At 36.0% G+C, this 24,155-nt stretch overlaps 1 protein-coding gene across 1 annotated transcript in view; it reads right to left on the reverse strand.

The window, feature by feature from the left end:
* The window catches only part of ERC2 (ELKS/RAB6-interacting/CAST family member 2), a 400,553-nt gene that overhangs the window by 307,182 nt on the left and 69,216 nt on the right, over window positions 1-24,155 (reverse strand). The window contains exon 4 of the mRNA XM_065642652.1: window positions 5,654-5,728. Coding sequence (XP_065498724.1) covers window positions 5,654-5,728 — 75 coding nt within the window. The remainder of the gene's footprint in view (window positions 1-5,653; window positions 5,729-24,155) is intronic.

Here is a 24,155-nt window from a genome sequence, read left to right on the forward strand (position 1 = left end):
GGAAGTAAAAGAAAATGTTGAGAATTAATGAAAAAAGGAAAAGGGATGAATTCTCTTTAAATCTTATCATTTGGAGAAATTGCATGAAAAGGAAAATACTGAAAGAAAACAAAAAATGTAAAAGCTATCAAGGCTTATGCACATCAATAAATTATTGTAGCTCTCTCAGACACTACAATCAAATCAGCTTGCTCCATCAGACTTCACTTTAGAGATTTTCTACTCCTATTATTGAAGATAAAAGCAAAACCTAAGCCTCACTGCACTTTAGAATGATTTTTCACTGAAATATATTAATACTTACATGACCTGTTACGACATCTCATCTGGGAATAGTCCTCATCAAATCTCTCTAGCTGAGACTATAAGAGTCTGGCTTTTTTGTACTGGATTTGTATTTTATGTGTTTGCAAATATAACATGGCAGAAATAATTTATAGCACAGCCCGTTACATTCTTTAGAAGGTTTATACATCACAGAATAACATTTAAGCTTTATGAGAAATAACTAACATAACTTTCAGAAGAATTTTCTGTACCTCTACATTATCGCAAGTTTGAACTCTCCAAGGAAAAGGGGTTTTTAACCAATCTCTGCATTCTGTGATTACAGCAGTGTAAAAACTAGTTTTCCTATCTCTAGAAAAATTGTCACTGTCAGTTTCATATTAACTTTTTATTGGAACAGAAGGCAGAAATTTCATGAATTTTTAAAACTAAAATCTGTTTCAGAATAATTTATGAAAAACATTAGCGATGAGAATACAGAAGAGAAGCCAGATATCACCTTTGTTCACAGACTGGTCAAGGAGTCAAAGGTTCTGTTCCCTTATGTATGAACAACGCAGGACTGCTGGCTTGCCCTGGAAACCTGCACTTCTGTCTGGACCATTACTAGAAAGTGAGGAACCTCGTTAGTCAAAGATAATACACTCCTGGAGCTCCCAATGGGTACTGCCACAAGGGAGTTGGGTTGACTTATAGGATGGATAAAAAGTTAGATAGCTTTGCTTTCACTAAAAGTTTTGACAGAATAGGCACATTCCCATAAAATGTTCTGATTCAGCCGAATCAGCATTTTCCCACAGAAAACTTCAGCTGGAAAACTTTCAGCCAGCTCTTGTTGTGGCATAGGGTCTGGCAATCTTTCAGAAACTGAAACAGGAACAGATGCAATAGTTCCTTCAAACCTTTAAGACTTATCCATATTAGCAGCATTCTAACAAACTACATGGGTCTGTGTTGAATCACAAGAAGATTCCTCTGCAATAATATTAAGGAAGCAGCTTAGTACTAACTGGTACTAATAAATGTCTTCTGAGTTCTACAACAATGAAACATTTGTGCAGATTTTTCCAGTCAGGCCCTCCAAGTCTCTTAAAAGACATAAGATTATATAGCAGGATTTGTGATATAGATCAAGGTACTCTCCCTAATCCATCCCCTCCTTCTAGCAGTAACCAATACTTCTTCCTCATCTCCTTTATTAGAATAGTGTTGCAGATATTCTGTGAGAGAAGTTGGGGCTATTTCTGTATTGGACCTAGCAGAAATCCATCTCTTTTGGAACATGAAACAATTAGTACGTGTCCTGATGCTGAAGGCAATAATTATCCACAACGGAAAGGAGACTAACTCTAAAAATTAGTTTCCACAATAATGTTTCCTGAACCTTATATATCCAGTCCTTAACACACAAGTGCTATAGTACATTTCCTGAACACCGGGCAGGGGGGAAGGGGTAGGATGGGAAATATTAGGGCAAAAGATTTGTAAATAATACTGCATTCCAGTCTGTCTTACTCTGAAAAGTTTAAACTATGTCTGTGAAAAATCTTGTTTCTAGGGCATTCAACAAGCAATCAGAAGCAAATATTTGAAACTTCGCATTTATTAAAGCTTGCATTTAAATGCCAATATGCACACATGCTATCAACAGACCATATATGACTACTCTTGCTATCTACCTTAACTTCATCAACTTAATACAGAGAATTTTCAGGTTTCTTTTTGAAGACAAAAGAAAGTTCATGCAATTTTAACAATAAGAGTATGTTGCACTGCAAACACACATACACACCTGTTTAAAACCAAACCCATACCTGAAATATCAAAGCTGGATCAATACATAAAGATGGCTCTTTCTGCAAGTAAGGTAAACCACAAATATTTTCATTTACTTTACAGATTACTGTTTTTTAAAGACTTTCATTCTTGTTGCTAGACAATATATATATATCTCTCTGGATGGTCAATACCCCACACTTAAAATAAGCTTTATGCCATATCTATTAGGCAACTCATTTCTGATTTTCTCTCTCAAGTAACGTCACTGGTTTAAGCCCAGAACTGTCTGAACAAGATCACAGAATCATAGAATGGTTTGGGTTGGAAGAGACCTTTAAAGATCATCTAGTCCAACCTTCCTGCCCCACTTTGAGTAAATTGAGGATGCAGACAGAATATCTAGTATGCCCTACTTCCTAGAGAACAGATCTCAGGGGTGGGGGAAATCTCTTGAAAGGAAGGTCTACAATGTGATTAATCAAGTTTAAAAACAGCAGGAGCTTGACGGAATAAGAGGAGAATGTAGGAAAAGGAAGCATCCTGCTTTCCTTCTGTTCTGTGACTCTGCTTTCCAGAAGAAAGAAGGGCTTCTGGAGAAGAAGGTCTGCAGACAATGGAGCAGAGAGAAAAGAACCTAAGGGTAAAGAATAAGTAACAGACATAAGACATCTAGAAGCAAACATGTCTAAAAGCAAAACCAGAAAGTTAGGAAAGAAAGGCCCATTGCAACGCATCTAAAAGGACAACAGATATCTGAAACAAAATAAATAAAGTAATAGAAACAGGAGTCAAGACCTAGGATGTGAATTTGCTATCTTTTCTATTTCCTTTTTTTTTTTTTTTGAAGTATAGAGAAGATGGAGACAGTTATGCAGGAAATACAATTGCTGTAAGCAAAGGTGGCTACTTGTGAAGTTTTTGGAGAAAAATGAAGAGCATGACAGGACAGGTAGAGTAGAAGAAAAGCTGTTTAGGACAAAAAAAGTCACATTTGAGGTAGGAGAAATGGGTATACTTCACTGGATCAAAGGGAGGACTGACTGGGAAAAGGGACGGAAAGCATTCAGCAGCCACAAGAGACAGAAGAACACACAGGAAAGAACAGAAGGATTTAGGAAAGAGAGAAAGCTACCTCCTGGCAGAGCCTGGGGAGCCATGGAGGGGACTCAGACAAAAGCTTATGTGCGAATGGGGTGGAAGGGGTTAGGTGTGGTAAAGAGAAACGTATACTGCTTGAAGCCTCTGCATGGGGGATGTATGGCCTCAGAATGACATATTACAGAGTAATCCTCTCTCTCCGTCCACCCTCAACGCTACAGAGAAATTATTGCCTCAATGTTTGATCAATGAAAGCAAATGTTCCACATTTTTTTCCAAACAAATGCTGTCTGGATCAAGACAATTTAAATTTACTTGAAAACATTCCAAAGCTGGAACTTGTAATGAAAACTGCTGTTTAATGATGTGGATTTCAACATCTTACATTTGCCCCTTGTTCTTTTCAGTATTAGGCCTGTTTTAGACAGGGCAACCCCAAAGGAGCACGTATTCATAGGAAAAGAAAGAACTGCGTGCCTCAGAGCCAAAAGGCAGCTCCGCATCAGAATGCTCCAGCAGGACAATTACAGCCTCACCCATGACAAATAAAAGCCCTCATTACAAATATGAGGTTTTTAAAAAGTGAAACATCACACCGCACCCAGCTCTCCTGGGAGATAAACAGAAAAGACCTTATTGTCTTCAGGGACAGATGCTGTCAGAGGGGCTGCAACTACAATCACCGCGTGTGTCATTCACGTGTCATGTGCCCCTCACCCCATCCTCTTTCTTTTCAAAGAGTTTTGGTACAGGAAGAGGAATTGCAAATTATTTTGCAACATGACCTTTACACTGTTAATAGCCCACATGGAAGACCATATACTATTCTAACGCACTACCCCTGTATCTCAAAACTTCAGAATTTATAATTCTGAACATTAATAGAAAGAAATTAGTTCCTCAGCCAGTATCCTACTTTCCCATACACTGAGCGTAACAAGTTATTGCAAAACCACACATTTTGGATTTCATACATAGACTATTGCACAAGAATAAATGGGGAAGGTCAAAGGCAAATAGAAATCAGAAGATGGAACACTGAAATAGATGTACCTTCATTATTACTCATATGATCCAAACTGATTATTATCTGTTAAAAGGCAGATATTCTATTTATGAAGTCCTGCTGTTTTTGTAACTGTATATTTACCACAACGTTCAGACATGTTGAACTCATTTGCTCATAATGAGCAAAATGAGGCCTTTAATTTGCACTTCCTTTTAAGACTGAAAGACCATCATTAATGTATTTCAGGCAGCATTGCCAACTCACAAATTATCAAGTCTCATGGTATTTTTCTTAAAGATGTACATTCCAGGCTCAGAATTTCACAAAAATATAAGTTTTTACTTTTTTTTTTAAATCTTCTGTCATTGTGGGGAAAAAAAGCTAACACACTTTAGTCATACTATATATCAAAACCAAGAAACTGTATTCAGGACTAAGATAGGGGTTTCATCACATTTTTTTCATATCACTGCTGATGCAATGCATATTTTCCTCAGGTCAGATGTACAATGATGGCCAAATAACCATGAAGAGAAGTATCGTTTTTCAAGATCAAGAAGAAAAACATTCTACATCAGCCTTGGAAAGTTTGTGTTTGCTTCTGTTTGTCAGTTTATATCATATACTTTGGCTCATCTGAAACTCTTCCCCTCAGTCTTTATAAAAAGCAGTATTTGGTTCTCATTATTCAGCAGCATTGCACTTCATTTTATTAACCTGGTCTTATTAAGAAAACAGACTGTGAGAAAGAAATACTAATTATTCCTAGCTTCACAGCAAAATAAATTGAAAAGTAAAAGGAAGAATTTAATGATTCAATAGTAAAAGTTATACATGGAGGTGTTGTGGGTTAACCCTGGCAGGCAGCTAAATGTCACACAGCTGCTCATTCACTGCCCCTCAGTGCGATGGGGAGAGAATTGGAAGGGCAAAAGTGAGAAAACTTATGGGTCAAGATAAGGCCAGTTGAATAGGTAAAGCAAAGCTGCTCACAGAAGCAAAGCAAATTATGGCATGCATTCATTCATTACTTCCCATCAGCAGACAGATGCTTCATGATTTCCAGGCAGCGAAGCAGGGCTTCATCATGCATAACCATTACTTGGGAAGACAAATGCTACAACTCTGAATGTCCTTCCCTCAGTTTTATCGCTGAGCAAGACATTCTCCAGGATAGAATATCCCTTTGGTCAATTTAGGTCAGCTGTCCCAGCTGCATTCCCTCCCAGTCTCTTGTCTGCCCCCAACCTATTTGCTAGAGGGGGAGCAAAGTGGGAAACTGAAAAAGCTTTGACCCTCTGTAAGCACTACTCAGCAACAGCAAAAACATCAGGGTGGTATCAACACTGGTTTGGTACCAAATTCAAAACATAGCACCGTACAGGCTGCTATGAGGAAAATAAACTCCATCGGAGCCAGACCCAGTACATGAGTTCATGCTACAAAAATAATGTACGAGAAAACATGCAAAGGCCATACCTTCATTTCAATAACTGTTTGCAGAGCCTTCGTCTTTGCTGGCTCAGGCTGAAGCTGGGTTCTTCTATGTAATTCCTGTGGAGGGACACGATAGAAATAAGCCTGACGACTCATCTTGCCATTATTTTAATCACTCATATGCATTTATTACAATAAAATACACGTTTGGTGAATAGAAGCATGCAACTCCAAATGCTACAGGTGCTTCCCTCTCTATAATGTCTCTGGCATTGCTGGAGTCCCTATATTATATTGCAGTCAACTCTGACAGCACATGCGCTGTTTCTGAAACCCCTATCAATAATTGATGTCAACGGCGACAAAGCCAGCAAGTAATTTCTTAGTCCAAATACAATGCTGCTGTTTATCCCTAAACATCAAAACTTAATTCAGTTGTGTCTCTCATTCAAACACTGTTAAATCATTGAAAATATTTTACTGTAGTTTCTTCTTAGCTTTTCCTCTAATATCTGAAATAAGAAATTTAAAGACATTATGTTTAAATTAGACATGTTAGGAATAATAATTTTATAGTGAGTTGACGCAGCACCCTCTACAGTAGCAATTACATTTCAGGTTCCACATTTTCCAACTATTTTATTCATCTTAATCTGAAAGTGAAAGAAAAATAGAGTGCATTAGTTAAGAAGTGAAGACATGCAGTGAACAGAATGTCTGTTGGTCTTCATTAAAAAAAAAAGAGTGTATGAAGACAGCAGCACTCAATCTCTTATAAAACACAGGATTTTTATCTTGGTGTGACATATGTCAATAAAAAACTCACATATCTACATAGAATAATGTAAAGCTGTAAAGAAACATCCTCATTTAAGGATCTGATGATGCTTATACCCTCCTATGAAACATCTGAGCAGTTTATTAGAAAACAATAGCGAAACAGGACAGATACAGCCCTGTTTCTAGTCATTTAGAGTCCTTCCCATCTACAGGACAGGACTGCCATGGTAAATGTCTTTCTCTGTTCTTTCTACCCCAGTGCTCTACATACACACCTGAACTAACTTCACAACCATGAAAAATACATTTATGCCTGGAAGGCTGAGAAGCTAGGTTCATTCACCAAAAAGACATTAGCTGGCTCCAGCAGTTGAGCTATTGCGTCTTCCAAATTATGCCTTTCCCAGCTCATCCTCATAAATTCAGAGAGGGGGGATTAAAAAAAAAAAAAAAAGTGGGTCCTCATTATCTTTATTCCCATCTCTCAAATCCCCTTTTCTTGAGTGAAGTGAACAAGGTACAACAATCAATTGATAAACTAACAATCAAAACCATAATCAACTACGGGTTGTGCACATTTATTACTCTGCATCCCCTTAGCCTATCCTAGCACATTTCTGGGTCTTGCCTACCTTAGAAGCCACAAGCTTAAAATAAGTCATAATTTTTGGTATAACCAACTATCAATCTGTTTCTTGTTCTGTTTAACAACAATCATATTGCTTATCAATGACTTTGAGAAACAACCGCTCTTTAAAGACTAAGTAGCAGGAGTGATTTGGGACACGTTGTTTAACTAAAATCTATGAATAATGAACATCTTTATAAAATACGTTCAAAAAATTGTGTGTCCTAATATATTAAAATAACCGAAAGAGACAGGTTAGTCGTGTGTGCTCCATTTAACTGAACATAGATAACTTGAAATGTAGTATATGACAGGACATAATATCAAGACACCCATCCCAAAATTGTCAGGTTTGGCATGCATTTTTAGTTAAAATAAAAGAAGCTGTCCATAGGTAACAAAGTTTTATATATACAGAAATAGATCAGTACTAATGAGCTGTAGGACTACAGTTAAGTAGCCAAGTTACAGTCAAATGGCTGATAAATTAAGACCATTTGGATCATACCAGTTTGATGTTATTTTTCAGACTTCTCTGGTTGTTCACGATCCGTGCCCACAAATGTCTGGGGGCATGGGCAGTTTGTTCACCCCGTTTGTACCAGAGCTAACAATGATACCTTAAGTCAGTGCCTGAAGCTCATAGAAACCCTGGCAATACAAAGAAGAAAGAGCTGGATATGCACTGTTTTGCCTATTCTATTTTGCCCACTCTGCTGTTTCCACAGAAGAAATGCACAAAAACATAATGGTTAAATAAACTGTTAAATTAGATTCTGACCTGAAATAGCCTATTGCTGTCTTGATAAACCACTGCCTGCAAGAGTCAGATTAGGTGCAAGTGTTTATATGCATACCTCAAGTTAAGTAGGTCTGCATTCTTTTTATTGCATTAAATACATTGCAGATACATGTATGTGTATTTAAACTACCTCTAACATACGGCAACAGTGAATTCCTAATTTTGCACGGGGCATTTACGATAAAGTATATCCGAATGGTCCTTTTTCCTTGTTTGCTTTAATACAACTAACTCTCCACATTACAGAAGGAAAAAAAAAAAAAATCTTTGCAAATCACCTGTACAGGGAATCTCTCAATCACCACCAGCTGTTTCTCTCTGATGAAACAAGTACCTTCACTACACAAATGTTTTAAAAAATAAGAGTATGTCATAGATTTGTCATATAGTTCTCCTACAAGAGTCATGGAAAAATAGTTGGCCAGTCATACCACTATCTGATCAGCAAAAATTACAGCTAATTCTAAGACCAGACTTTGCTCCCTAAGGCCACATAAACTGAGTTGGAATATAAACAGGATTCCACACATTACCCAGGGAGACAAACCAGAGTTTCCACCCCCTTAGCCAAAGATGAATAGACTGCCAAAGATGAGTATTCCTAGATGTCTATCATAGCATGAAGCCTTGCCTCATAATACTTTTCCTGTTTGCTTTATGAATCAATCTGATGCTGGCTGACTTAAAAGCTTTTCTTCTCTATCCCTGATGGTAAAATGAAGCAGACTTTAGGATTCTGGAGAAGATCAGAATATGACTCCCACTTTATTATTTTGTGGGGGTTTTCTTCCAATCAGATTCAAATGTTTCGAGACTCCCACAAGGCTCAGTCCCTGAATTTATGTTGTTCTATGTATGCATTTTTTCTTTTGGGGTACCTGATTTGGGGATATACATTTGGGGTACTGATTCAAGGATACTACCACTCTATATGCATGATACCTTATACTGATTATTTTACTATCTGAGGTCATCTGGAGGGTTTCAAATTTGCCCAAACAGCTAACCAAGGGATATTCTGAACATTTCATGAAGTCCTCATAGCCTAAGGAAACCAGATTTTTATCCATTACATCATTTTTGGAACAATGTCTGCTTTGTCTTTTTAATTTCTTTTAATAAAAAGCCATAGGAGCCTAATAAAAAAAAAAAACTTACTTTACAAAAAAAAAAAAAAAAAAAATATCGGATCAGGAATAGCTTCTTTTAACCTGAACTGTATGGAATGGAACTCTTCATACTTATATCCATGATGAAGTACTTGTGCCATCATCTCTGCAACCATGAAGGTCTATACTAGTAACTCCTCAGAGATGCACTCATTTATGAAATTACACTTTTATTATATCCCCTATATGACATCTTCATCATTGCAAATCATAGTAGTTCTGAGTAACCACTTTGCACATACAAATTATTTATAATCCTGCATAACCAGGTGCCCACATGTGGGATTCCATGATGATGCTTAGTTGTCAAGGTGATTAACATACCCACAGAAAATTGATAGGTAATCAGATCTTTTTCTTCAGATTAAATTTACTCTAATATTCTTTACTTTTACACCAAAATAAGTCTGAAACCAAAGCTGAACATTGCTTTCTCCTTCCACACATTTCTGGGATATTAGATTAGCATCTTGTGTTGGCCTCAAATGCAACTTCAGCATGCAATTTTACCAGTAATTTATGATCAAAAAATCCCAAGAGGAGACAGTTTATATTGTATACTTCCTAAAATAATGGTGGAAGATGAGTCCTGTTCTTTTGTTAGGAAATAGATACAAAGACCTTTCAAAATTTTATCATTGACTGGTATTCAAAATCCACATTACGTGGCATAGTCTGAACTTAATACTAATTAAAACCCAATCAAAACTGCCTTTTTATCCCAGTTTTATTATAAGACACTTCATCACTTGGCTGCAGGAAAGTCGGGGTGCTGCAAACTGGTCCTCCTTTTATTCTGTTTCTGATGTATTTTATTAAGGTTCCTAAGACATTAGTGAGCATGTGTTGTTCTGATTAGATGAGATTGAGTTGAAGCTCTTAAATAAAAGGCTACACAAATGCTGTTAATGCAGTTCAAGGTTTTACCTTCTATTAAGATAAAGCTGCCTAAAACAGGGACACAAAGTGCTGGAAAGAAAAGGACTTTTTTTCCAGAAAAACATGCAATGTAGACATGGTATAATGAAACCGCCAGTGAGTCCCTGTGTTTCAACTAGTAAGCTTCTACTCATCAAAGAACACAAGGAAAATGGAATCATAAACCAGAATATTTTAAAAAACTCAACACAAAATTTAAGATTTATAAAAACTAAGACATAGTAGGAACACAGACATCAGAACCAAATAATCACTGGAAGAAGAAAGACGGGCAATTAAGGATGGCAGCAACTATACCTAAGGCAGCATAAAAACAAGCACAAGAAACCATTCTGTCAGTAAATCAAGCTTATTGTATTCCTAGGTAAAATGTACAAATCTGTAAATCACAGTAGGCAACATTATTGGAGCTGCTAGTTCTCTCAAACACCTCAAAGCAGACTGCTTCCATTCTCCTGGAAAAGTAAGCCTTGGTATTGCACTACCTGATCAGCTTGTCTGAATTTTAAAATTTAAATCAGCAGTATATTAATATTTCAATCAATTGCGTAAGTAAAAGCACAGCCAGTTACCTAATATGTCTAAACAGTACTTTTTATTCTGTCAAAAAAACCATTAGAAAGATTGATCAAATTCTAGTTAACCAGAATACTACAACAATGTAACATATAGGAATTAATTTATTCTTAACATACAAGCTTATCTGCTCTTTCCTGTTTTGTAATCCTTCGCATCTACCCCAAGCCAAAATGGTCTCATAGTAATTTAGATGAAAGTATATTTAAGAAATCCTGATCACACTCTTTATCTTTCTAGAAAGCAAACTGACTATGCTGAAAATTTCCATGTCTGGCTCCAGTGTGTAAAAAAAAAAAAAAAAAAGAATTTTAAAAAAATAAATAAATACACACACCACACAACCATAATCAAACACCATGCCACTATCATTAGGAAAGAATCCAAAAATCACATTGCCATTGGTCATCTTTTAAAAACCCACTACCACAGGACCACAGCTATTTGAACTCTGTGAGAACCTGTTAAAGAAATTTTGCCAGATCCCAACAAATTTTATAATTCAAAGAAATGCAGATGTGAATACAAGCATATGAAATGAAAAATTACAGGAAGCTATAAAGAGCTGATAGCTATGTGAGTTCTACACTAGAGAGTTACTTTGTAAATTAGGTGTATTCAAATTTATTAAGTTCTCACAGCTAAGCAAAAAACTCAGATGCATGTCTAATTCTCTCTCCATTTAGCATTTCCAAATAAACAGTCAAATATGAGTTTTCATGAATACAGAACTTCGGAATCAAGTGTGTGAATTAGGCACCACCACCAAACTATAAACCCAAGATCAATAGTCCAGCACCACAGAGAAGTCCAGCAATAATCTCATTGGCCTCAGTATTACTCTTGAACAACAATTCTGACACCGCTCCTGGCCTATATTAGAAAACCTGGGTGTGTGAAGGAGGAGGGAGTAGGGAGGAGTTTTTACACCAGATTAAAATTACCGTATTGAACCACTAGCCAAAATATTTATTTACAATTATTTTACTTCCATTTATTCCTCAATTAATGCATAAAAGAAGGGCTTAAGATACGTTTTAGCAATATGCCTAAAGACAGACTATAAGTAAAAATAATCTGAGCATTAAGAAACTCAGCTTTTCTTTGACTTGTATGTCAAAAACACCTTAAACAACCACATATGTTGTCCTACTGGAAGACTGTCCTCTGGCAAGAGACCACATATAAAAAGTTTCAAGTGAAAAGGCGATTTGTGCATGGAGCTTGAAATGCATGTGGGACAATTTAGTTTCTAATTGAAAGCACATAGAATGTTTCCTGAAAGGAGCTACTGAAACTCTACTTTCACCAGAATTCTTGAAAATTTATTTCTTTTCTTTGTAGAAGGAACAAAATGTCTAGAGGATCTTTTTTTTTTTCCCAACATCATTAATCTTTTTTCCTCTTACCAAGATTACTTCTCCAAAGTTAAGGGAAATGTTTTTGCTCCACAAATATATTCAGCGAAACAAACTATGATAAATAGTTTTCTCTCTTTTCCCCATCCTAACTTTATTTTAAAACCCAGAACAAAAGTCCTGAGTGCATGCAAGTAAAAGAAACCCATATATTCATTTTCAAGGGTAGTGAACTAGGATCAGAAAATAAAAGTTCCAATGGCCACTTACACTGCTGCAAAGTATATGTGCTTTGGAAACATCCTGGCTAAAATACTGTCTCTTTGCAGAGCATATGAAGCTTAAGAACTGCATGGAAAAATATGACAATTTTTTAAAAATTGAATGTTTACACATTTATTAATAACCCAGCTGCACTAAAAGGAGTAACTTAATTTACATTAGGACACATGAATGAAACACAGTTGGGAGTTATAAACCAAGATCCTTCAGCATTTGTATTTGGGTGTGGGGTTTTTTTATTTTAGAAGACTATCTTTTAAAAAAAATCCTGTCTTCAAATTCTAATATTGTAAAATCCTTATACTAACAAATCCTTTATGGAACCCATAGTGTTTAAAAAAATCCTTATCCAACAAATCCATGATTTCAAAGATTTATTTCCACCTTCCAAAACTGTTCACTCCTTCCTTCCTCTTTAGAAGCTTGAACACACAAAGAATTTTTTAAATAAGGTTGAAAATGCAAAAAATATCACATTAGTTTTATACTAACTGTAACACAATAATAACCATGGAGTAATAATGGAATTCCACCTTAGGGCATAACTAAGAGTAGACTTCCCTGGCTCTTGCCATCAGAAGCATACAGGCAAAGCTTAGAAGGGTAAAGTCACAGCGAAGATTACCAAATACAATCCTAAGATCCAGAACACACAGAGATGCTGCTGCGTGCCAGCTGCTCTAATTTTTTTTTTTTTTTTTAGTAATTTTAAAGCATGTACAGTACTGAGACAGGATATTACAAGCAGTGCCAGCATATAGTGCTTGTGGTATTTCTATGGGTCAGTTTGTATGAGTACAGGAAAACAGAGTTTTCCAATAGTTCTTTGCATAATCAAATCACCAATATCCTGTTAGTTTCCTTAAACAAGCTGAAATGTAAGAGTTCTGTTCTAGAAAAGCAAAATGACAAAGGGTAATATCCATTTTAGTGATTTCTCCACCTTCCAACCTGTGTACATACCTAGTGATTTTTAAAATTTCTACTCTGCATCTGTGCTCTTCAGATAGAATGCAGGTGAAAGAACAATTTAAATGTTACTACTTAAATGGAAGCAAAATAACACTGCCAAACAGAAAGTCCAACTCAACTACCAAGAGCCCGAAGTATCACATATTTCACACATTTGCTGGACAGATCTAAGCTTACTGAACAATGTATTAGCTGGTGCTAACGTACACTGAACTTCAAACACGCTCTTCACTATTTTTGTAGAAATGACTTTTATAAACCTTGCATTGATAAAACATCAATTTTTGATCAGAGTATCACTACAAACAGCCCAAGCCAACCAAGGAAAGCGTTGGCATTCCCTATGAGATGCACATCCCCATTCTACAGCAATGCTTTAAACTGACAAGCATAGGGCTTTTTTGATTTTGAAAAGCATAGTTTCACAGTTATATCTACTGATTTCCATACTTGTTATTAATGGACATACTGCTTTATCTTTCTAGTCTACCTTTTAGAGTATTCCTTACTGTCTCTTTTCGCACTAGCTCAGTGAAATCCCTAGCAAAAATAATTTATGGTTTTGATTTTCAGTTCCCTAATTCTCCAGGAAGTGCTTTTCTAAATATGGGTATGTTTTACTTACATGCATTTAAAATTACTGCTGGTTTAGGCTATTTAGTGTTTAAACATCAGGTCTTAATCAGCAAAGCCAGCAAACATCAGAGCTAATAAGATTTCAACTGTGTAAGTTCCTTGGCTCTTTGGCATAGCAGGGTTTTTTTTAAAGGCAAACAAAGTTTTGTGGTGCTATTTGTGGTGTCCCTCAGGGGTCCATATTGGACCAATACGATTTAATATCTTGATCAATGAGAGGCAGTGGGATTGAGTGCACCCTCAGCAAGTTTGTGGATGACACCAAGCCAAGTGGCGCAGCTGATAACGCTTGAGGGCCAGGATGTCATCCAGAGGAACTTGGCTGGAGGAGCGGGCCCATGTCAACTTCAAGAAGCTGAACAAGGCCAAGTGCAAGGTCCTGCACCTGGGTCAGGGCAATTCCCAGTATCAATACAGGCTGGAGGATGGATGAATGGATTGAGAGCAGCCCTACAGAGAAGAACTTGGAGAGAATGGTAGATGAAACAACAGATATCATTATTTTATAACAAGTATAAAGATTAGTTATCACATTGTCACATAACAGAACGTAAATTAAGAAAATTATCTCCCCTAGATATTCAAACAAATTTCATCCCTACATTCCCAGGTAATTAATAGATGTGCAGGTAAAAGCGTTTGATTCCTGGATCAAATTAATGCATAAAGGGATTGCCCATGCACTATATTCTATATCCACAAAAGTTGGGGGTTTTTAACAATATATCATTTTAACATAAATATTCTTTGATTAGTTTTTTCCACTACATACAATTTGAATATGCAATATAACATTGTTTTGAAATAAATACTTGTACATATTTGTATGGATGACAGTAGTAAAAAGAATTCATGATTAATAGAAATTCTGTATATCTGTTAGGTTATGCAAATATATGACAGAGAGGGACATGAGGGCGCTAACCTATTTCTGGATAAGAGATGGACAATTTTTCACACAATTTGGGTCCTGGGGGTTCTTTTGAGAGGTGAGTGTTTAGGGGTTTTTTTAAGAAAAAAATTGCAAGCAACACAAACAAATATATTTATATTTTGTTAAATTATATTTAAAAACCTTTAGAAGTCTAAAGCAATCAAAATTTTTCAAAGGGGTAAATTAAATGTTTGTGAAAATATATTTGAAATAGCTTTTATTTTCCATTGCCTTTGATCTTTTTCAAAACAACTAGAATGCAACACTCAAATTAAATAATCACGCTTAACCTAAAAGTAAACTTTACTCCTGGGAAAAAAAAAAAAAATTCATCACACCACAAAAAAAGAAAAGAAGGGAAAAAAAAAAAAGAAAAATATTTTGCATTGACCTTTTTAAAAAAAAAATCCCATTTTTGGATCTACCAGAAGCTAAAGCAAACCCACCAATTTGATAGCTATCATTTGTGATGCACCAAAATTTGAGAACACAGAACACTCTTTTCTCTCTGAAACTTCTGCAGAAGGGTTTGAATACATCATTAGGAACTCATATTGCAAAATATTCTGTACATGAGATGTATATGAATGTATACAAGAATACTGTAGTGAAGCAAACAACACCAGTGTCATCTATAAAAACTAGTTTCATCATGTCGCTGCCTGAACTGTGCGCTACCAGAACTGCAGAAAAGAACCATTCAAGTCACACAGTAAATAACCTGTACAAGTAGTTATCATCCAGTTGAATATCTATCATTCTATGAAGTCTGTCAAGATTCTGTTAAACTGGAGTTCATACATCAGCCCAAAATAATTAAAAATATTTTAAAAAAAAATCCACTGAGCACCTGCTCCAATTCTTTTTCCATTGCCTGGGAAACAAAGTGTTGCTTGGTAACTTGAATCCATCTGTTCAAGTTCCATCTTTCAGTCTCCCCTTTCATCAGAAAAATAACCACCCTTGAACTGAAAATATTATCAGAAAGTAAAATGTTTTTTCACTGCATAAAAGATGCTACAGATCATTATCTGCATGAAAATTATGACAGAGATGAAAATACCAGATACTGTCTTTTCAAAATAATGCTACTTCCCATCCCAGATTTTTTTTCTTTTTAAAGAAAACAAAACAAAAAATTTTATTCCTTTTCCTTACCTCAGAGAAATATAATATAAACAGCAAGATACCACTTCCTTACAGTTCAGAGACTACATCTTTTGTGTAACTATATGCTGACCAGGAATATCTTATAGCCCAGGGGCTAAGGCACAGATTACAAACTATGTTGTTGTGCATCAGTACTTACAATAAATGCTGAATGCAGAGATATCATCAATATCTAAAGGCTTAGTTTTCTCTAGAGATGTAAAAACCAAAAGAATCTCCACTGAAACTACTGGTATTATCTGTTGTGACTAAAATCAGACTCTAAAGGCGAATTTTCAGAACTTCAAGAATCCATATGATGATGTAAACAGGTTAAGGCTCTAAAACAGACAAATGGTGAAAAACTACATTATGACGTAGGATACCAAATTCTGTACGTAACACATTACCGCATGTATTAAAAAAATCCCAACATGGTACAAACAGTAGCAGCAATGACAAACCACAGTTATCTAACGCTTTCCATTTTTCACATTTTTAGGCACTAAACTTCAGTCAGTATAACTGTGGGGTTTGTTTTGCTTTGGTAGCTTTTGGAACCATATTTGCAGGACTGAAGACAACAGCTATAATTTCAATAAATAAGAGTGCTTTAATATATCGAGGAAAAAAAATACATGCTATATCTCATCTGATTTCAACATCTATATTTCAAACTCAAAACCTTGGAATTACTGGTATTTTAAATATTTTATGTCACTTTTGTTTCAAAACAATGGCAGAGTCAGCTCAAGGCTTCTCAGAGTGACACTTGTTTCAGGAGATCCTTTGGTAGGAGGGAATTGAAAGACAGTAACATGCAAGAGCAGCGGTTTAATGCCATCCACTATTCCCCAGGCCACCCTTCTTCAAACTATCTCATTTTCTCTTTTATGTGGAGCACAGGACAATGTAATTAATACGCACACCCAGCCCAGAGGTACTGCAGGGACTTAGCTCACAGCCTAGAAGCAGCAGCTTTCTCTCGCTTACCATCGCTCCTTTCTCTTGACAAGTCCCATTCACCTTCCTGTTCCTCTCATGCTTAGGGGAGGAAAATGGAGCTGAACAAGCTAAGGAAATTTCCTTTTCAAATTTCAATAAGGGGCTGAGGCAGAAATCATTGTCACAGGAGATGGGCCACTCCACATTCTGAATTCTTCCCTGAAGGCTTTTAGGTTTAGAGCAGATGATTCACAGTTTCTCAGCATAGACAAGGGCAAGCAGATCACCATCAAGGCAACTGCCTGCTCTGCCAGTACTTGAACAAGCCAGAGTGAACGGATTCATTTCAGTTGCACTTGCATAATTCACGATTCACAATGGGGTCCCAACACTGATACATCTAAATGCATCCATTACCTTTTTCTCCATTATGCCTTAGTAACATTTTCATTTTTAACAATATTTATCTGCTTTGTACTTCAGGTACACACATCAAAAGTCGAGTTTGAGCCACCTACTATTGTTTTTACTTACCAGTCAAAGGCTAATATCGTACATATAGACAAGATGCCATCAACCCTTTTGGGCTCTGGTTCAGACACTTCCTTAAAAGTACTGGGTATCTTCTGCTGTACACAAACTGAAATTTTAAATTGAGTTCTGTGGTTTAATTAAACCCTTGTGTCCATTAAAACTATACCTCTTCTTACAATCACCTTAAAAAAAAATCATTTGAAAGCACAATTTGCAAAAGCTAGTATGTTTTATTACTCTCGCTACTGAAATGTTTTATGCCTAAATATCCAGCTTCCTAAAATGCAAAGTATTTGTCCACTAAGTAAACTGCAACAATGTAATTTACTAACGTGCAATTAGCTATAACAGATTCAGACCAGAAATGAACTGATTGGTCTGAAAGTAGACTTTTCAAGCAGAGTATAGACTTAGAGTAAAATGTGAATGATTCATACCAAAACGACTACAAGAACAGCACCACCACCTAAATACAGCGAATTTTAAGCCAAAAGATTACGGTTGAAAAAAACACAAATTAAGATGGCTTCTCAAATGCAAGTTTCAGAAAGCTAGATCTACTGCCTACATAGTCCAGTTCAATAAGATCGATCTATAAATCAAGACAAAAATGTTTTCTGAATATCAAATCACTATGTAACATTGACTAGATCCAGCTACAACATTTAGTAATCTGAAATCATTTTCCTCTCAGTTTACTATGCACCAATAGTACATACCTTCCCACTTGCAAGATTTGCACATATTGATCAGCAGCATTACTGAATAGTGTGAAACTTATTCAGGTGTCCATGTAGTTGTCTATCTTAAACATAGACATCAGTATCAGAATACCAGTTATCACGCAAAATTAGCACTTTTAATCATCAAAATCAGTAAATCTCCCACCATATGTGGGAAACCAGAACAATTTATTCAGCCCACAGCCTCTTCCTTTCTGCCTACTGGACAGTTACACCAGCTGACACACTGCTACGTTTTTCCTGAAAAACCTGCAGCCCATCACTAACCATATGCCTAAATGCACATCCATTCCATGAGTAAACACACAGTCATTTGCTATACATAAGCAGTCACATCCTGTCACTGAGCCATGCCAACAGCATTTTGATCATGCATTAGATCCACTTCTCATTTTATGGCGTGAGGGTAGGTCAGAACAGACATTCAATGTTGCACATGGAGCAGGCTAATGATGGCACAGACCCCCCCTAAGTCCCACTTAAGAATTCTTCCTTTATCAGACAGTGGAAGACAACTTATAGAGAAATCCATTAGGGATACTTGCTATGTCAGCAGTAATCAGGACCCACAGTTTTTAGAATCCACACTGCTGCCTCCTTCTGAGACCAGGGAAGCACACACAGTACTTCTTCAGGCCAACGGCCCCTGAGCCGCAGAGGGGACGCACCGCGCTGCTTCCCAGCGGGGTCGGGGAAGGCTGGCACCGTGGGCAGCTGAGTTGTGCCACATTAATCCCTCTGCAACATCTCTCCGTTTTGTTCCATTTCTTGCTCTCATGCGTGGCTATGGAGAGCAGCAGGAACCTCCTCTACAGGTCTCTATGACATGGAAAAGGATTCCTTAGATGGTTTCCCCTTATCACAAAATTGAGATTCATTCTGAACTGACAAGCAAGTCATTATAGGATTACTGGCCAATATTAAATCTAACCTAATCACAGAATCATGGTATTAATAGTGATATATACCTTTACATGATAGCTGATTCAGGTTATTTACTTCCACAAGTTGGATGAACATTTCTAACTCATTATTTATGAAAATATTTCCGAGCTGGAGCAATTCTTTTTATGCTGTTTTGATTCAATTGCACTGGTCATTTTACTAGTAAATCCCATGTTATGTAAATGTTAATTATCTCATTAGTAAACAGAATACAAACACACTTCTCATTATACTAAAAGAATCAATGTTAAAGCTGTCTCAGTCAATAAGCTCTTTCTCCAACATATTTGTCTCAAACTAAACATAAGCTACATAGTACAACTACTAGCTTAAATTCCCCTTCAGAAGACTTTTTACACCCCACAAATAAGCCAAGCACATAAAATACCTGCAGTGTAAATGAGAAAGTATATACAACACACTTACTGTAAGTAAAGTGGCCAATAAAATTCTTGGTCTTATTTCTACATTCTAACTTCACGACAAAGATTGTTTTTTACAACTGTGAAGCTACCTTCAGTTTGATAAGCAAATTTGCAAGAACACAGGTTGGCAGAAGAATCTACAGTGTTACTATGGAGATTTGCATTTGTATATTTTGACTTTAAAAGAACAATTATCTTTAGAAAACACAGTCTTGCTGAGAATCCCTAGCCACAACAGGAAAAGCAAATCTGAAGAATTCCTGATCTCTACTTAATCCTTACGTAAGAAGTGCATTAACACTTTGGCATCGACATTGTCGATAAAATTAGCACAATAAAAATTTGCAGATAAGCATATACCAAGTGATTTCTTTTTATAATATTCTGTGACCTAAAACTCAGAATAGAAAACAGAGCAAACCTTTGTCGATGCACTGACACACAGACTATCATACCTATGATAATGAAGGAGAATCACCCTTTTTCTGCCTTGTATTCACAAATTAGTTTCAAAATATAATACATCTCACCACCATAGTAATGATGTATTTGTAAAGCTCTTTGAAATGGCGGAGAAAATGTGCTAAACAAGTGACTTGTTGCCAAGTCTCCACTACATAGATCACTATATTTTAGGGGATGAAATAATTTTCTTCCATCATTTAGTCTTAAGACTAGTTATTAGAACAAACTTTAACATTATTAACTCATTGATTATCATGTTAACAGACAATTTCTATACTCTGAGGCCACAATGCATTGCTTGAATACATTTAGGCTTTATCCATTATTCAATGCACCTATTCTTCTTGTGATACTTCTCTGTTAGCAGTTCAGCATCTGTTAATGCTGACACTTCTCTTTAGGGATTCTGTAAGTCACGCTATTCTTTTATTTTTCGTACTACCTTCACACTACAGAGTCAAAGAGAGCAACCTGATTTAGTCAGTTCTCTCAGGTTCGTTTCTTACAACTCTTCTTTATCGTAATGCTGCCTGAGATGTTGCATTTCACTTTTATTTTATATTTATTACTTGAGTTTTTATGGGATGAGACAAGGTCAGTCCTAACAATTCTTTCAAACACAGTAGTTTACTTTCTATGCCTTCTCAAACCACCTTGTGGGGAATTTGGTCTAGGCCTTCTGTAAATCAATAGGGAGCCTGAATCTTATATTTCTGACACCGATTTAAGTGCATACTACTGATTGAACATGCCAATTCTTCAGTCTAGGTATAAACACCATTCCTATATGGTCCATATTTTTAATTAGCTACTTACTGTGCATTCACATCTCTCAGTGAATACAGAATGCATGATACTGTCACTAAATGACACCCACACAAAACAATCCAGTAATTTACCTAGCAACTCTATGAATTGATAGGTTTTCCTTAATTTAAATATAGCAGTAGACTGTTAACAACTACTACCCAGGCTCTGCTGACAACAGATTACAAAGCTTGTATAGAAGACATTTTGGCACAAGATACTTCAAAACAAAGAGTTATAAATAGTTTAAGGGTTAAAAACTCTAAGATGTAGCTAACCGTACAAAGAAGAGTGGAGTAAGAACTGAAACCTAGACAGTATAAAAAGTTACCTGGTGGAAACTTGCCAACTACATAACTCTGTTGACATATTACAGAAACAATTTATTTCATAGTTTACTTACTCCATTGCTTCTTGGTTAAATACTATCTAGTTATTTACAGCTCTCCACGGACTCTTCCAGTAGAGTCTAGCAGATTTTCTAGGCCCCTATGTCTTACCACATAACCTGCATTTCCAAAATCACTTCTTCACATATCCTGCCAATTGATGGACTTATCCCACAAATGTCAAAAATTCTTGGCATCAGCTCATACCTAACAGAAATCTCTTCAGTAACAGGTCCATAGTCAGTATTCAGCATGCTAAAAGCTCCCTTGTATACATGATTCATTTTCTATTTGGATATTGTTGTGTCATTATTTAGAAGACTGAATTTCAAGGCTGATCTTCAGTGGTCAGTAGGTCTTGATGAACCAATGATTTGGCTCTGTCCTTATTTACATCAGCAGAAGTGTAACACTAATCAATGACATCACTCTGCAAAAAAGTCATTGCAGATGAAATCATACATAAGTCTGTTATGCATAACAGAATGGAAAAAGATACCACAAGGTATCTTACATTATCTTCACTATATTTAGAGGCAAAGAGGCAATGGATATAATATTTTCATTTAGTAGCAAACATACCAACAATAAAACATCTTTATAAGTTAGATTTCTTATGTGCACTTGTCTCTTTCATTGTTCAAGTCCTCCATACCATACCTCCATACCATACCTCTGTAAGCACAGTTCTGGAAGCATATCGTTTTATGAAAACTTAAGGCCAAACTTTCTTTGGATTTGTAATAAAAAATACTTTAAAATAGCTACTTTTATATACGTTTATTGGAAGTTCTTCATCTTATTGCATTATGGATGACAGTATTTTCTTTATAACAGTTTACAACATGAAGAAATAGATCTAAAGAAAAAAATTAGTCCAATATAATCCTTTTTTTGCAGGCTTCTTCTGATTCTCCTGTTGTCCGGGCTTTCTAGGAGGAAAATGGTGGTACACTGGATGATCTCATCACAGGGGTGATCTAAGAGAAAGAATAGTACAATGGTACTTTTTTGTTGTTCAAAACAAGCAGGTAAAAGGACTGTGATTCAGTACTTTGCTTCATTAATATATGTCATGCAGCATTCTAAGACACAGCTACTCTATAGTCCTCATATCAAATGGGAAAAATGACAAGCCAAGGAACTGCATCATTACCTGCCTCAATTTATTCTTTCAAGCTGGGATCATCAGTTTCTTTTTCTGACCCTTCTGTTATGCAATGCATTTCCTACCAGATGACAAGTATCTGCAAGACAGGAAAAGGAAAAAAGAACCCTAATTGATTTGTAGCTCATATCATTATCCAACCCCTTAAAACAAAAGTTAAACGGAGAAACTGAAATGTAATGATAAAGTAAATGTAATTGAAAAATTAGGAAAAAAATATTCCAAGACACATGCACAAATCGTTAGTTTTGTGATCACAAACATAAATATGACTGTAACTGACAAATAATTCATTCACTATAGCAAACTTACCACAGAAAGGCTTGTAGGGCTTCTGTGGTGCAGTCATGACCAGTACCCTGTGTTCACCGGAAGAAGTGGGTCACCCTGAAAGGCCCCCCTTTAGTTCTTCTGCTACACCCTGATGTTCTCCCCATCTGCAGATGTTGTATGCATATAGAACAATCCCTATATACAGAATAAGTACCAATTTATGGGGTTTTTTAAAAAATTAATCAATGACTTTCACAAAATGAGAAATGATCAAGTTAATGAGGGTTTGGGTTGTTTGTGGTGTTTTTTTTTTTTCCTAAGAAAATAGACCTGAATATGGTTCAAAATTTTACTTATCATGTTGGTTCCCTTTGCTATCTATGGGAAGAAGCCCTGAATCCCAATATCTTTATTTATTGTTTGAACAATATCAATGCTACAAAATTTCTTCTACTACAGAATAGCTTTCAAACTCAGTTCTTGGAAATTCTCTCAGTTACCATAGCTTATCGGATAGTTAACAATTACTTTGTAATGATTTACTCACAACAAACAATACTTTAAAAGTTAGAATTAAAGATAAGTTTTAATGCATTCAGGTTTTGCTGATGCAGTACCTCCAATTTTTTTCTTGGAAGTTTAAGTACTTAAAAAAAAAAAATTACCTTACTCACCACTCTCCAGCCTTACTCTTGATGTAGGTTTTCCTGACAGCTATATATGTTTCCAATAGTTGTGCACAAAACATTCTAGACACACAGTTTAAGAAAGCATCAGCATGGTTATGCTCAATTACCAGTGTCTAAATATAGATGTTTATATCTATATTTGGTTGTTAACCATTATTTACTTTTACCCATCTAAATTTTAAAAGTTTACTTAATCTACAGATAATAGCTGAAGAAAAAGCAGGCTCTGTACTTCTAATATTATATTAGTTCTGCAAGGTCGCTAAATACAGATCGAGGTGACAATAAACCAGAACTTTCAAGCTTAATTGAGGAGAGACACTGCCCCAGTGTAAGGGCTAAACACCAGAGGAAGAACTACTCATACACAGCAGCAATAAGTGGAAAGAGTACACAAAGTATTTTCCAGATAACACAACTTATGCAAATAACCTCACGGCCTTCTCTTACTATTCAAAGTCCTGTGACTATTCAGAAACATAGAAATTCAATTCTGCATGGAATGATCTGAATATTCTCATGGCTGGAAGGTGGGAAGCAGGAGGAAATAAGTAAAGAAACCTATGGGAGTTAAGCACAGAAATCATATTGAAATTGAGGAGCATTACACAGCATTAACTTCCCTATACTGCTTTGAAAATGTACATCATGTGTCATTGCATAAAATACCTGTAATAAATCTTCCACATGCATGTATGAAAACAAGTTTAACTGGCCATAAGGGCAAATTAGTTTATTTCAAACAATCTGGCAGATCATCTCTATTGAAACAAAGAAAAAAGTTAATGGGGCAGAATGTTGATGTTTATAAAGTAAAACTTTCTGAGGTTTGTTGCAATTTGCAAATATAGGTACTTAGAACCAAAAATCTTTGCATGAAAACTTCCTTGCAACAGCTGAATGCACTGCAGATGTCTGTCCCTTCCTCTCCATGCA

Source organism: Caloenas nicobarica, chromosome 11 (genome assembly GCF_036013445.1).
Source record: "Caloenas nicobarica isolate bCalNic1 chromosome 11, bCalNic1.hap1, whole genome shotgun sequence".
Lineage (NCBI taxonomy): Eukaryota > Metazoa > Chordata > Aves > Columbiformes > Columbidae > Caloenas > Caloenas nicobarica.